Source organism: Dendrobates tinctorius, unplaced genomic scaffold, assembly GCF_039654945.1.
Source record: "Dendrobates tinctorius isolate UK_male_01 unplaced genomic scaffold, ASM3965494v1 ptg000057l, whole genome shotgun sequence".
In the NCBI taxonomy this organism is placed as follows: domain Eukaryota; kingdom Metazoa; phylum Chordata; class Amphibia; order Anura; family Dendrobatidae; genus Dendrobates; species Dendrobates tinctorius.
In genome coordinates, this window is record NW_027361725.1 from 14,943,621 (window position 1) to 14,960,070 (window position 16,450).

Below are 16,450 nucleotides of genomic sequence, written 5' to 3' on the forward strand. Positions count from 1 at the left end.
AGTAAGTTGCATTACAGTGAGAAGGGAAAGAACTGATCTGATCTGGAAGGTTCGTGCCCCTTTTCTTATGTTATATAGCGCCTGTGTTCATGAGCGGCATGAGGGACGTCGCTATGTCCTCTGAGTAGGGCTGTGTACACACTTTGAATTACCAGTGTTTTGCAGAGGAGATTCCTAGCACATTAGTTGCATCATGTTTCCAGATACTCAAGTTTCAGCCTGTGTAAATGGTCTCTATAGCACCTAAGCTGACAAGACAAATCCGGTGCAGTGCAGGATTACTGCGCCGCCAATCATGTCAAAGGTTTACATTGTGTGCTCTGTTCTGCGTAACGTGAAGAATGTTATCCCGTGAGAGTCTCCCAACCCTTTGACGCGTTCTGCTTCTTACTATGCAGATATCTGGACTCGTAGGAAGAAATGTATGGCCGCCATTTATCGTGTTGTCTCCTGACCTCTGCCGTCCTTTGTCCCTGTACTTTATGATGTAGGAACCGCAGTGAATGATAAACAGGTGACCGTGATCGGGCAGCGGATGAATTACAGGAACGGGACCACAGAGGCCGACGAGAACATTCCTAAGGAGATCACCCCCGCTTTTACCAGAAACCTGCCTAAAGATCTGCAGAGAGCAGCAAAACCTATTAAAGGTGAAGTTGTAGGGCCCCCATAGCGGTGTTCTGCGTCAGCAGCCGTATACATGGCAGGGAATGTCGGTGCAATGGATGCCAAAAGCTTAAAAGTATATTGCTTCTTATATTTATGTACCTGCAGGAATCACCACATCGACCTCTAATTTCCAGCAACATAACGACCACGACTTGACCAGTCCCTTGTCTGACGATTCTGTAGCAGTCATTGGAAAAGGTGAGTATGAGGCATCAGGCTCTGGGGTAACCAGCTGGAGAGTTAACTATTAAAGGGGTTGTCCAGCTTATAAGATTAAAAAATATCTTCTTTCTGATACCTTATTAGTGAACTCTAAGTTAATGGAGACCGTTCCCCTGTTCTGGTTCCTCATCCCCTCCAGATTGGAGAGGGGTCACTAAGAGCATCTCTCGCTCTGTAGATCCTGTGTATAGGTTTGCTGGAAAAGATTCAATATAATTAGTGTCGGGTGAGACGTTCCACAGCTGACATTGAAGGGTTTATTCACTTTCTTCCGTCTAGTAAAATTTAGTGCATTTTGGACTGTCCTAAAATCTGAAAATGAAATCTCCGGTGACTGTGCAGAAAATGGAGCAAATTTTGGCACAAATCTGCATTTGCATCCCGAATAAATATATCTGCCAAGTATATATGTGCAATGCAAGCCACATATAGGGGGTTTTGGGGCTTTTGAGGCTTCTCCATTCCTCTTTTCTTTTAGGAGGACCAGTACAGGAGTCCCATCCAGAGAGGTATCGTGACATTAGCAAATGAGGGGTGGAAAAGTGATCCAAGGGTGATGGAAATGGGGGACATGGACACCAGTCCCTTCAGTTCTGGAGGAGTGAGGGGCTAGGGTCTTCTGTGCATCCTCCTGTTTTGCATCTTGGTGCCATATTAATGCTTTATTTCCAATGACTTTTACAGGGGTCTTTGAGTCTCTGCCTTCCACTCTTCAGTCGCACAGTCAGTCTTCCTTCTCGGCACACGAGGATTCCAGTCCAGTAAAGCAGAACTTTCAGCCACCCACTGGTGTCTACGGCAGAGCGGTCCAGCAGAACAGTTCTAGCACTGAGAATGATGTAAGGGGTCTCCTCATACTAGTTTATTACTCCAACATCGTATTTTCCAATCTAGAATTAATGGCTATTATGTATTCTGTGTAGGTTAAAGTCACCATGTCTAAATCTGCTCGGGACAAGATGAGGCAGAAGCGAGAGCATAACCTAAAAGAGCTGGTAGATGTGAAGGATCCGGGGAGACGAGAGCGGCTGTCCCAGACTGACCCGGGCCCGGTGGCCAGAGAACGTGAGTGGATTCTCCTAGAACTACTTGTTGATTTCCAGTTATCACCGCTGCATTGCTTACCAGGGACAGATCTGTACATGCCTGTATTAGCAGCACAGGGCTAACAACTGGAGCGCAGTCTGTTTAGTTAATCAGCTTGGGTTTTCAGTAGTTGGACTCCCATCACTTTTTTATGTCCTGTCCTAAATATAAGTTATCAATAAGAAAGTGCTGAAAGTAGAATCCTTCATTAATTTTTTACATGAAGACGTTGAGTCCAGCCAGAGCTGCAATCACAATTCTTTTTTTTTTTTTTTAAATGCGTTTATTGAACTTCAGGACACAAAAAATGCACAACATACAATTGGCCTATGTTAATAAACATTTTCCACAGAGCATACATGTTTCCATCCATTATTAAAATATAGAGCCAAGAAATTGCACACTATTATTTTTAAAAGAACAAGGTAGCATTGTACATAACCTTCCCAGTATGTGCAAAGGACAGTTGGCTATATAACATAAAACATGTGTATCAAACAAATCACATAAGCATTTTAACATATTCTTCGGATAAGGAAATCTAATCAGAAATTCCTAAACTACGACTACCACTACATCAACCGATATTTACTATTTCGCAACCTAGTATCTTACAGCATACTATCTCGTATGTGATGTCTCAACCTTGCAGGGTAAGATGAGAGGAGTTCCACCTCCCCCAAATCTTTTCAAATTTACCCGGGCATCCCCTATTTTGGTATAAGGTGCGCTCGTATGGAACAATCGAATTCACCAAGTCAATCCAAATTGTAAGGGAGGGGGACAAAGTTCCCATCCACCGTAATGCCAGTACCTTCCGTGCCATAAATAACGTCTCACGCAGGAAGACCCCATCATATCGACCCCAAATCTCCTCATCCCATACCCCAAACAAGCAGACCAGTGGCTCTAGAGGGACCGGGGCTTGTACTAGGGATGACAGTGATGTCACCTCTCCCCAGTAATGCAGGGTAGTGGGACACTGCCATACCATATGAATAAAATCTGCGTCCGGAGAGCGGCACCGTAAACATTCTGATGATTGGAAATGACCCATCCTAAAAAGTCGTGTCGGAGTCAAGTACGACTGATTGTATATAATTGTATCATTCTGTTGTTAATAGATGGTGATACTCCAATCAGAATTCCAAAATCTCCTCCCATTCCTCGTCCTGCGTATTAGGGATGAGTCGTTCCCACTTTCTCTTGATAGAACCTATAGCAGATTCCGCTCCCGCTGACAACATGTATGTGTGTAAAGAGGAGATGAGACCCTGAGGACCCTGCAATTTAAGGATTCCTATCAGAGGTAGAGATGAAATAGTATGGCCTGCACCCTTACATCTAACATGCAATTGAAGAGCTGATCTCAGTTGTAAATAGCGGAAAAATTGGGATCTTGGGATATCATGTGCGACCTGTAATTGCTCAAAAGATTTCAAGGTCCCCTGATCACATAAGTCCCCCATCGAAGAGACGTCATGCTGAATCCAAAATTCAGTGGACGGGTGGTTTATCAATTCTGGAAAATAATAATTATTCCACAGGGGCATTTCGGCTATAAAATCCTGAAACCCAAACACTTTCTTGATTAGCCTCCATGTTAATCGCGCCAATCGAAGCAAGGGCAGCAGATGAGGGGCATTAGTTCTTTCTACCTCAAGGAAACCCAGTGGGCAATCAGTCTGTGCAGCATGAAGCAGGTGACTTTCAGAGTTGGGAATGTAGCTACCCGGCATCTAGTTACGTAAAGCTTTAGCTTGCCCCGCCAAATAATACAGGAAAAAATTTGGTAGCGCCGCTCCACCTCCCTTTTTAGGTCTTTGTAAGGTGGCCAATTTAAGTTTGGGCATAGTTTTCCCCCATATAAGAGATGAGATCTGGGAGTTGAGATTCACAAAGAAAGATCTGGGCACCATCACAGCACTGTGCTGAAGGGAGTACCTAAGCTTGGGAAGTAATATCATTTTAATCAAATTAATGCGTCCGGCTACAGACAACGGAAGTTTGCTCCAGGATGCAAATTTAACTTTAACTAGTTCCAGCAGTGGGTGGATATTAAGTTGTAAATCAAACGCACTATCACGTGATATATAGACACCCAGATATTTAAAATTGGATACAATAGACAGTGAGGAGAGAGCCTGTAGCTGCGGCATCGGGGCATGAGAAAGGGGTAACAGAGCCGACTTCTCCCAATTTATATATAAGCCTGAATATTTGCTGAATCTGTCTATTAGGGCTATCACTTGCGGCAAAGTTTCTTCCACTTCATTCTTGAATACCACCATATCATCAGCATATAGACCTATAGTGTCCACCTGACCCGCTACCTCAATTCCCTTAATGCCAGGGGAAGACCTTATACGTATTGCCAATGCCTCAATTGCAAGAGCGAAGAGGGCGGGGGAGAGAGGGCAGCCTTGACGAGTCCCCCTATGTAATGGAAAAGACTCAGATATAGAATTATTTACTATGATATGGGCTTTGGGTTTCATATATAATATTTTAATCCATTTTATAAATTTGTCACCAAAGCCATATTTTTGCAGGCATGCGGAGAGAAAAGGCCACTCAAGAGAGTCAAAAGCCTTGGCGGCATCTAATGATGCCAATGCCCATTTGTTGTCGGGCATTAGGGAGCTATATTAGACTATTGACTGGACCCGTCTGATATTAATGGAAGTACTCTTACTAGGCATGAAACCCGTTTGATCAGGATGTACAAGGTTCAATATAATTGAGTTCAGCCTGGTAGCTAGGATCTTAGTAAAAATTTTACAGTCTACATTCACTAATGAAATAGGACGGTAAGATCCACCTTCCAGGGGGTCCTTTCCCTCCTTCCTAAGCATTATGATATTAGCCTCATAAAAAGAATCAGGCATAGACTTCCCTTCCCAAATTCCACGAAATACCTTCACCAGAAGTGGTATCAGCATATCCCGGTATTTCCTATATAATTCAATGGGGAACCCATCTGGTCCAGGAGCCTTTCCAGAAGCCATGTCCGTTATAGCATTTTCTATCTCTGGTGAATGCAGCGTCCATAAGGGCTCGCTGTTCAGGATCTAATGTAGGGAATGTCACATCTGATAAATAGTCTAGGTATCCCAAATTATCAAAGTCATTTTTAGATTCATCTAGTGACCTGTAATCAGGGGTGGATTAAGGGTAGCCAGGGCCCCGGGCTGTTCAGACTCTGTGGGCCGCCCGGACATGTGACGGGGTCATCATTATAATTATTATTATGGAGCCTCCACACCGCTACCTGCATAGGAATTACAAGGCAGAAATTACTTAGAGGTGAACTTCAACCCCAAGGACCAGTGAGCAGCACCTGTGCTCTACTGACTTCCCCCGTCACTTACTGATGGATTATCCCAAGTCCTAAGGAAAGCGAAAGCGAGTTTTCTGATATCTCCCGCATTCCATCCCAGGCAGCGCTCATGTGACACGCTCGTGCCCTTACCGGAGTGGGCATGGCAAGAGTGAAAAGTTGTAACTTTACAAGAGCCAATCACTCCGGTCTCCAAGATAGAGAGAGGACCCTACGGCCGAGGACAGCGGACCAACCCCGCCCTCTGCGTGACGTCACGTGAAAACTAGTAGGCTGGAGAAGAGCGTTTTGGCTTCAGTTGGCGGGCAGAGCTTGGCCTGCTCACTACACTTAAGGGGAGGGGTTTGTTCTCTGATGTCTGTCAACTCCATGGAGCTACGGAGCCCCAGTCTCTCAATGGAAGCAAGGGAGGAGTTCCCGCCTTGCCGGGTGAAGGTGACAAATACAAGAGCTTACCGGAGGGAGCCTTTCCGCTGCCGCACATGACGGCCGGGGCTGTGGCTGGGATTCTGGAGCACACAGTCATGTATCCAGTGTACTCTGTCAAGGTGAGAGCCCGGCAGGGGGGCGGGGCCGGATGACAGATGTCATGGCCCTGTGCATGGAGCATGGCTGTGACAGGACAGTGATGCACCATCACCTACTGTGTGTGCTCTCAGGGGCCCCCACAGGGTGACCAGTGACAGCAAGAGTCCCACAGTGATAACGGCAGGACAGAGCTCAGAGCAGACTTTACACAGCAACAAAACAACTCTGCAGTGAAGCAGAAAGTTGAAACAAAGCTAAAACCAGCCATTCTGAGACAGGAGAAGTTGCAGCTTCCCCCCACGCCATTATCTGCACTTCCAGCGCTGCAGTCACCCAGGTGCCAAACGACTCAAACAAATATTAAATCCCTGGCTACGCTGTCCTCCTCTCAAACCCTCTGCAAACAAAGCTAACCTGGCCGCCAGAGCGCACAGGACGACTGGAAAGGTAGTTCTGTTTCCTGGTCTGTTCGTGCAGCCGCAGCACTGACACAGAAGGGAGAGACTACAGCTCCCATCAGCCCTTTCAGACAGTACGTTGACTGTCTATTTCAAAAACTATAACTCATCTCCCCAAAGACAAGCCCACATGTTACAGTATGTCAAATTACTGCTCTTGGAAGAAAGCTAAATTAAAATATAAAACTTTAAGTTGGTTGTGACCATCAAGTTAAATGAAAACCTCATACCACAAAAAACTAAAGTAGAAAATGTGTGTCCACAGGGCTGATGACACTTAAGCTTCCCTTGTTAGTACAGGTCGGCAGCATTGGAGGAATTTAGCACGTGCTGTGCCATGGTAGAGCAGCCCAGAGTGTAATGGAGCTGCCACAGGACAGGCACGGTGTAAGGTAATATTGGGGGCTCTGAGCTCAGCTGCCCCAGGACTGAGGCAGGACAGGCAAGGTGTGGGGTAATGTTGGGGGCTCCGAGCTCAGCAGCCCCGGGACTGAGGCAGGACAGGCACAGCGTGAGGTAATGTTGGGGGCTCTGAGCTCAGATGCCCCAGGACTGAGGCAGGACAGGCCCAGTGTGAGGTAATGTCGGCGGCTCCGAGCTCAGCTGCCCTGTGACTGAGGCAGGACAGGCACAGTGTGAGATAATGTCGGCAACTCCGAGCTCAGGTGCTGGCGGTACATAACAGGACCCTGAGGAGACCCGTGCTCCTAGCACTGCAGCTGTGTATGGTAGCCGCTCTCCCGTGCAACGACCACAGCTACCTGCGCCGACATCCCCAGTCACACCAAGCGTAATACAGTCACCACTCCCGGCGGCTCCCACTCTCCTACAGGGACCTACCTGACCTGCGGAGCTCACCCAGGGACATTGTGACACGCTCGTCCTTGTCGGTGTTCCCCTGAGTGTCCCCCGGCGGGGTGCCATGGTGCCCAGCTCTGCTGTCTATGGTATCGGTGCTGTCAGCAGTGTCGGGAGATCTCCGGGTCATTGGCACTTACAGGGGCTATGCCGGGGGTCCACATCACCGCAACCTCATCCCGGTGCTGCAGGGGCTGGAAGGTCGGGGTCTGCGGCAGATTCCTTCCTGGAAAGCAGATGAGCAGCGATCAGTCCCCAATATATACACACACACGTTTCTAGTCGTGACATATGAAACCATGTTGCCGACACCGGAGTCCAGGTCCTCGCTGCCTCCTGTACCAGACTCCGATAAGCCCTCTCCTGGCAGATGCTATGTCTCCCCAGCCGCATCACTGGTGATCGGAAGGTGAGGCTCCCCACAGCCCCGACTGTACACTCCCGGGCAGGTGCTTGGCAGCACACCCGCAACTCCTGCGTGCGACTTGTACCCGCATTCTTATAGGAGATCGCAGCGGTATGGAACTAGATCGTGCATGTGACTTCCCATATAGTTGTTTTATTTAACATTAACAGTGTCGCATGTCACAGACGATCGCCTGGGCATCTGAGATTCCTGCCTGCGGCTTCCCGTATGTAATGGGATTAATAATGACATCGCAGAAGTATGTACAGCTCCTGAACTTCTCCCATATGTAACAATCGCATCAGTTATACACCAGGCTTGCCTGCCTCCCAGGTAATGGACTAATATCGCATGTCACAGATCAGCAGCAGATTGCATCGGCACATGCAGTTTGTGCATGCAACCTTCCACATGCCTAGTGTCGGAGGGCTCGCAGGCTCCTCGCCCAGTGCGGCCACCTATCAGCTGGCAGGACATAGCAGCATCCCCGGCTGTCTAGGAACAGACATGCAGCCTGCGTACCGGCGGCGGCCGGCCGTCCTCACACAACCCCTGCCCTATACAGTGGAGGGCTCATACATACACGCAGAGCACCTCCTCACTCAGTGCCCGGGCTCCATGGCTCTTTGCAGCAGTAACTTTTGTTTGTGTATGGTGCGCTTAGTGATTTCACCTCATGACCTCCCCATTCCCAGTGATGTGCGAGCTGCTGCTGCCGCCTCCCTCCCCCCTTCTGTGATCTTCTCCACTGTCTCTCCCTCCCCATATCTGACAGTGATGGATTATAATGAGGTCAATTCACAGGGCTGGTGGGCCCCCCACACCACTGGGCCCTGGGCTACCGCCCAGATTGACCTCATTATAATCCGCCACTGCCTGTAATAGTCGTAAAAACAACCAAGTATCTCCTCGGTCGAACACCCCAGTAAACCATCCGCCTTACGAATCTGCAATATTGTATTGGAGGTATTAGGTTGGCGCACCAAATAGGCCAGAAACTTACTTGCCTGGTTTCCCAGTTCAAAATAAGATTGACAGGTGAAGAATAGTTTACGCTTAGATTTAGTGTCTATGTGCTGGGCGTACAACCTCTGGGCAGCCAACCACTCAATCCTATTGCCACTAGTTTGGTTAGATACATATGTATTCTCTGAGTCTTTCAATCGTCGCTCCATTTCCTCATCCTCCTTTGAGGTTACCCGCTTAAAATAAGAGATCGTGGAGGACAGGCAACCCCTCAAGTATGCCTTAAGGGCATCCCAAAATAAATTAATGTCTTGAGGTTCCGGATGAGACTCGATGAAACAATGCAATTGACCGATCGTTCTATCGGGGGACACTATTAACTTCAACCAGAAAGGATTCAACTTCCAAACTATCCCTTTGTTTAATTGTCCATATTTAAGCTTAAGGATGACCGGGCTATGATCTGAGATCCCCCTAGTGCCATGCTCTATGCTATCCACCCACATCGCCAGACCGCTGGAACCAAATATGTAATCTATGCGCGACAGCGTTTAGTGGACGATTGACAGGTATATTCTCTTAACTCAGGGCACCGCATCCTCCACAGATCCAGCCACCCGCCCTCCCCCATAAACCGTGACAGCGAAGTTGTGGTCAGCGAAGAGGCCCCCCCAGTCACTCCACCATCCAATCTTAATTTATCAAGGCATCAAGGCAGTTGTTCATAACCATATTGAAATCTCCCATAAAGATAACATCTGCATCTGGATAATCCAGGGCAAAACTCATTGCCCTCTGAAGAAGGGACATACTAGCCAGAGGGGGGGTTATAGATACATAGGATTACATATTTCCTTGCGTTTATCAGTGCGTGCACAAAAACAAAATGACCCTCAGGATCCCTCCGAGTCTCCCTGGTCTCCCATCTAACGTCTCTATGTACCAACAATGAAACCCCTCTTGAGTAGCTGGTATGGAATGCCTGAACAGACCTTTGTACCCAAGGCTTCTGCACACACCGAACCGTATCCCTGGACAGGTGCTTCTCCACCAGACACACAAAGACTCACAATGTGAGGGCTATAATATCTGACCTGCGAAAAAACCTTAATCTTTTTCCGGGGAGTTTTTATACCCCTCACATTCCATGTCATACAGATCAACTCAGACCTCTTGTTTTCCTCCGCTGAATATGGGGCACATCATTACCCGGGTAGAATTTAGAGACATCTCCTAAAGATGAAATGTGTCGTTGGCTGCGAATCTTACCTAAAAACATATAAAACCACAACAAAGAAAAAACAAAGTAAATAAACAGCAAACAGTATGGGAGCAGAGTCCTGTACTCCCGTCATGAAGCGAACAAGGGGATACCATCACTGAGCACAGTGTCCGGTATTGTTGGTAATTGGACGCATGCGGATAGAGCTCCAATCTGACCATTTATGCAAAGGTATTGACTAGCAAAATATGCACTAGGATTCCTTTGCAGCAGACCCCCTGTGGGACCGCAGCCACTCAGTCGCCTCCACCGGATCCGTGAAAAACAGAGTGGAATCCTCATGAACCACTTGAAGCCGGGCCGGATAAATCATTGAGTACATAACATTCCTCGCCCGGAGGCACTTTTTGACCTCCATGAACTGTGCCCGTTGTTTCTGAAGTTCCATGGAGAAATCTGGGAAAATCAAGATCATGGCATTGTTGAACTTAATGGGGCTTTTCTGCCATGCCAAACGCAGAGCCACATCCCTGTCCCTGCAGTTAAGGAGACGTGCCAGAAAAGGTCTAGGTGGGGCTCCAGGAGGAAGAGACCTAGTGGGGACTCTGTGGGCCCGCTCCACCGCAAATGTTGGAGAGAATTAGTCTCCCAAAGTAGTTTTGAGCCAATCTTCCAGAAATTGCTCCGGGTGTTGACCCTACGAACGCTCCGGGAGCCCAATAATTCGGATATTCCGACGCATTCTGTTCTCCAGGTCGTCCGCTTTTTGTCTCCATGCATTCACAGAGCCTGCCACCTTTGCTAACTTGGCCTCCATGGGTGTGATGGTGTCTTCTATCTGGGATACCCGTGTCTCCACCTCCGTAATGCTGCCCCTCATAGCTTGCATATCTTGTCGGAGGTGTCCCACCTCAGTGTGCACGTCCTCAATCTTCCCAGTTAGAGATGTCCTGGTTAAGGAGATGGCCTGCATCAGTTGTTCAGACGCCTGTTTAAGGGTTAACTCCTCTTGCTCACACTCCTCCTCGCCTCCAGAAGAGCAGCTTTTACGCCGAGTCTGTGAGGGGTTATTTTTAAGGGGTCTTGAGACGTCAGAATGATCTATTCTAGCATATTCTTTGTCTTTCAGCTGCTCCTGTCCCCTTAGAGCGGCTCATTTTAACAGCAGTATGGCACAGCTGGTTATTAAGAACAGTACACTGGAGACCTCTATTATAGGCACAGCAGGGTTCTCGTACAGTGGCAGCAGAGCCCCAAAGGTGACACAGATCTGCAAGGCCACGCAGGAAAACAATGTCCGGCTCCAAGCAGCAAACGAGGGCCCCTATAACCCCGGGGGGGTGGGGGAGAGACCACTGCACCCCGCAATACAACAGCCAGGAAGGGTCCCAGGCCCTTAAAGTAATAGCACCAGCAGGCTAAGTGACATAGCGAAGAGGAGGAACGCGGGGCCCAATCTTTCAGGGCACTCACCGCTTGTCCTCCACAGTCCTTGAAGGATATGTGCTCACCCGCCCGTCAGCGCTGCAGCTATGGGGACCAGCACCATGTCTCACAGGCAGCGTGTGTGCTTCAAGATGGCTGCCGTCTCTGCCTCCAGCCGCCGCCAGCACACGGGAGTCCAGCAGCGCTCTCCCACGGGGGGGCCCGAGAGTGCCCGGCACAGACACCAGGGGGGTTGTTAAGACGCTAGTGAGGGAGCGCGGGGCTCACACTCCAGAGCTCTCACCGCCCGAGGAAAGATGCGCCGCTCCAACGGCTCCACGGGCCTAGGATCTGCAGATCTGTGCCTCCTTCCTGTCTGAGCGCACAGCTAAGATGGCCGCCGTCCTCTCCAGGTCCCGCGTCCCCGCCGGTGTTTCCAGAGCTCGGCTCACCAAGGCTGCGGACCACGTCTCCCCAGGCACTGGACGAGCCCCGGGGTCCAGGAGAACAAGCCGCCTGTAAGTAAGTGCCAGTAAGATTACTGAATTAGCAGGATAAATAGCAGGATGTGAGGAGCTCCGTCTCAGCGTGTCCTCCTGGCTCACTACATCGCCACGCCCCCCTGCAATCACAATTCTGCATACTTTGCTGCCTTATTGTCTGCCCTGTGATTATTTTGGTGATTTTATTTATTTTTTTATATATATACAACTCTCAAAGTGGAAGGGAAGAGCGTTCTCATGTGTAGGGGTCGGTATAGGAGCCAATTATCGGCTCTCATTTAGAGAGAAGACCTCCCCCACCCTATCCGAATAGGAGGTGTAATAACTAGTGATGAGCGAGTATACTCGTTGCTCGGGTTTTTCCGAGCATGCTCAGGTGACCTCCAAGTATTTTGGCGTGCTCGGAGATTTAGATTTTGTCGTGTCATCTGCATGATTTGCGGCTTGAATTCATGTGTGGAATGCCTGTTTGTTAGGGAATTCCCACATGTATTCAGCCTGTCTACAAGTCTCAAATCATGCAGCTGAGACGACGAAATCTAAATCCCGGAGCACGCCAAAATACTCGAGATCACCCGAGCATGCTCGGAAAAACCCGAGCAACGAGTATACTCGCTCATCACTAATAGTAACCTGCAGACAACCTTTTTGCAGCAGTTCACACTTTTCTTTCTGTAAATCTTTTAGCTTGGAGACCACGATCGGATGGTCTGGACAACATGGACATCAGCCCCCCAGCATTAAAAAGAGCTTCCAGCTTGAAGAAGCCCTCAGGTAAAGATTTGTGCAAATCAATGTATGTTGCTTTTTTTTGTAAAATAAATGGCATATATAAGATATAATATCTCTATCCACTGGAAAGGTGATACCAGATTGGACGGAGTCCAGCTGCTGGGACCCCCACAGTGCAACCGAGCTAGTGGAACTTGGTCCTGTGTTCCTGGTCTTACCTTGGAAGACATTGAGTGGCGCAGTAGTTGGTTGGGTGTCCCCCCCTGCTGCTTCATTCAGTTGTGGCATGTATTAAAACACACGATTTGGCTATTGACAAGTGAGGTGAAATTAGAAAAAAGTGCAATTACAATATTTATTTCTTTTAATGGTGAAATGGGGGTGATTTGAACTTTTTTTTTCATATTTTTAGCATTTTTTTCTCTTTACTGTATTTATTAGTCCCCTTAGGGACTGAACCTGCGATCATTCAGTTGCTTGTACTGTACATAGCAGTGCATCAGCGTTGCTCTGTATAGAGAAATTCACGGTTTCCTATGAATCCCAGCAACATGCTGGATTTCACAGGAGAATCCTCATGACCAACACGGAGGTCTACAGCAGACTCCTGGCTATCATGGCATGGTGCCCCGCGTTCATGTCACGGTCGTTCCAATGGGCAAATGGCATGACCTACAGTTCCCTCGTACGTGTGTGAATGATCCTCTGTATGTGGTGCGCAGCTAAGCATTCACTCTATTGCTGGATGCTGTAATGTGACAGTTCATTCCCACCTGGCTGCCGTAACATTGGTTGCTGCAGCCTCGTGCGGGGCTAATGTCATTATGGCTGGTGTTGGAATAACTGCAAGTAGTGGGGAAAAATAATCCTTGCAGAAATCACGGTGGGGACATTCCTGTCTGCAATATGTGAATTCTGTGGTGGATTTTCACTGCACATTTCACTATATGTGGCCTCGCAAGCTTGTAGGAACTTGCTTTAGGAAAGGCGTTTTAGCAGTTGTTCACCCCATGAAGTGTAATGCAGCAGTCACTACGAGGTGCTGACCCTGACGGGGTTAATGTGTATCATCTGCAGCGCAGCGGAGTCCTTACAGAGATCGGTTGTCTGTCAGTCGTAGCTCCGACATCATGGACCCATCGGTGCCCAGAGAAGTCTCCAGACCGGACTTGTCCGTCATGGAAGTGTTTAAATTGTTGTCCGATGATGAGTGGTAAGACGAGGATGAGGGGGCGCTGATGACGTGCGACCCTGTGCTGTGTTACAATGCTCCATTCTTCACTTACTGGTTATTTCATCATCTGCAGCACATCCAGTATATTAACTTGTTTTGTTTCCCAAACCCGGCCTCGTTCAAACGACTGTAATGCCAGCACATTTTAGCATCATATTACAGCCGCATGTCCCAGCCTGAGTCCAGGATTTATTATCCTTTTTTTTTGCCTTGGGGTTTTTGGAAAAGCCTTATCAGTATATTTAAAAAAAAAATCTTTCCTCACCTTCCCCAGGTCCAATGTTGAGTCTCTGCTGCTGTTCTCTTTATCTTTTGTTTTCTGCATCGCTGCAGCCAATACCTGAGCTCAGTGATTGCATCGTTATTGACGAGACACCAGTGCTGCAGACAATAACAGACACTGGGAGAGGGTGAGTAAAGAAAAATTTTTTTTTATACAAACTGCAGCCAGGGAGCAGGGGTTTTCTAAAACCGAAAAAAAACAACTTTAACAGCTTCATAGGCATCTACACTGCGGCTAGTTTTGGTTATAGACTCAATCAGGCGAGGGCTTAAATGGCTATTACCATTTCCAAGATCTTATCCAAATATGTAGTAGGTGTAATAATATTTGCAGATACCTCTAATTAGAAATGTAGTTCTTCGGATTCTCTTTGTCGATCACCCCAGGTGCAGGACATTGCATTAGCTTAGGTATCCATGGTTAAGACCACACATATACTGATAGTTGTTAGTGGTTGTAACCGTGGATACATACTGTATTTTTCTGACTATAAGACACACTTTTTTCCTCCAAAAATGTGGAGGAAAATGGGGGAGTGTGCATCTTATAGTCCGGATGTATCGGCTCTGGTTGTGGTGGGGAGGTGGGATAGCAGAAGTGGGTCACAGGATTCAGGATCTGGCTGCTGTGGCTAACTCCTATGCCTACTGCTAAAGAGAAATGAATATTCATTCCATTCCACGCCCAAGGGCGTGGAAAGGAGTGAATATTCATTTCTCTTTAATAGCGAGCACAGTGTTAGCTGCAACAGCCGGCATCTTGCAGCTGCCTGGCGTTCGAGTGTGCCGGCTACTTAAGGCAATGAGTATTCCTTCCCTTTAGTAGCGGGCACACGTGATCGCCCGGCCGCTGCAGGAACCCGGCGGCTCCGGCTGACACTGTGCTCGCTAAAGAGCAATAAATATTTACTGTGCTCCACACACACAGTCCCGGCATGGAAAACAGTGAGTAGCGGTAGCTGTCCTCGGCGGCTTTTAAGCAGCGCATGACATCACGGCCATGCGCTGCTTAAAATGACTGTAGCAGTTCTTAAGGTATAACTTAAGGTATGACTGTAGCAGTTCTTAAGGTATAACTTATCCAATCCGATGACTTCCAGACTGTAGAGTCCACAAAACAAGCATTGGCGCTAACAACTGTCAGCACGGTGTTAATCTGGTGTAGTCCTGATGACTAGCTGCATCCTCCCGGCAGTGATGAGTCTCTGATGTCTTCTGCGGGATCCTCAATCCAGCGGGTGCTGTGGAGGGTTAGGCACAGGCTTCAGCAATGTCTGAGCCCAACGTGGCCCTACAAATATGCATTGGAGGGTCAGAATTCAGTTGACGGTCACACACCGGTACTTGTTAGGTGGCACTCGTGCGGTACTCACGAGCCCGGAGCGTTAGGCACCTTGCTTTGCGGGGGCCATCGGGCACATGGTATGTCTCTGTAGGTGGCAGCGGGAATGTTGGAGCGCAGGCCTGCGCTGCTACGGTGCTGGGGGACGGAGCACTTCTCTCCCCCTGCTGCGTGGTGTCAGTAAGCACCGAGTCTCCCTGTTTTGCTTTTTAGCCTCAGACATGCTCCCTGCTGCCAAGTGCAAAGGTTGGTCCGGCTCTTTCAGCTTTCCCCCGGACAACAGAGGAGACAGCTTCGACAGTTCCAGACCTGGCGTAAGAAAGGTACCCCCAGCCCGGTCCTTCTGCTTACACTCCCCCTCTCCTTTTGCTCGCCATTCCACAGGCGAGAGTTGAGTCTTCCATTTCCTGAATGATTCGCTGCAAAATAAATTGATCTTGACTGTATCTGTTGGGGGGGTATTCCAGCTGTTGATCGTTCAATGTGGCGTAAGTCAGATTGAGTAGTACTGTCAGGCTGGGTAGTGAAGTCGGGTTGAGTGGGTGAGGATGGGGACACGCCCAAGTCTAATGGAGCAGCCATTTCAGGAGCCTGTTCCTCTTCTGGATTAACGGATGGCGAGTCGAGAAATTCTACCTCATCATAATCAACAGCTGCAGGAGGAGATGCTTCAGGTACACTTTGCATCTCTTCCATTTGGTCAGGGTCCCTTGACAGGCAAGAACATATCATATTCCGATGAGCGACTTGAGTGGGAGCGTCGTCTTTTCCCTCCAGTTGCACTTCGTAGACGGGACATTCAGAGCTGATTCTTCGTTTTACCTGACACGGGGTCTTCTCTCACCTCTACCCCAACTTGCCTCAGGGGTGTTTGTCTCGGACCAACCCATGGTCTCCTACCTTAAGAGCTCTCTCTCGCAGGGGATTCACCTCAGGATGTTCTAGTTCCCGAAACTTGGTTTGCACGAGCCGATGTAGTTTCTGCAAACAATGACGATGTTCTCGAACCCAGCTCGGTGATTTCTCGCCCCGGTCGGCCAAACAGCAGAGTGTGTGGTGTGTATCCAGTGATGTGATGTACTCGGTTATTGTACACCCAGACTAGTTCAGCCACAAACTCAGGCCAGCGAACTTTCCGGTCGTCTTCTAACGTCGTCAGTATCTGGATTAAGGTTCG

At 48.5% G+C, this 16,450-nt stretch overlaps 1 protein-coding gene across 2 annotated transcripts in view; it reads left to right on the plus strand.

The window, feature by feature from the left end:
* The window catches only part of TOGARAM1 (TOG array regulator of axonemal microtubules 1), a 49,698-nt gene that overhangs the window by 19,480 nt on the left and 13,768 nt on the right, over window positions 1-16,450 (plus strand). For both annotated transcript variants that reach the window (XM_073577787.1, XM_073577788.1), the window contains exons 7-12: window positions 492-650; window positions 775-867; window positions 1,576-1,730; window positions 1,815-1,956; window positions 12,371-12,457; window positions 13,493-13,628. In XM_073577787.1, coding sequence (XP_073433888.1) covers window positions 492-650; window positions 775-867; window positions 1,576-1,730; window positions 1,815-1,956; window positions 12,371-12,457; window positions 13,493-13,628 — 772 coding nt within the window. The remainder of the gene's footprint in view (window positions 1-491; window positions 651-774; window positions 868-1,575; window positions 1,731-1,814; window positions 1,957-12,370; window positions 12,458-13,492; window positions 13,629-16,450) is intronic.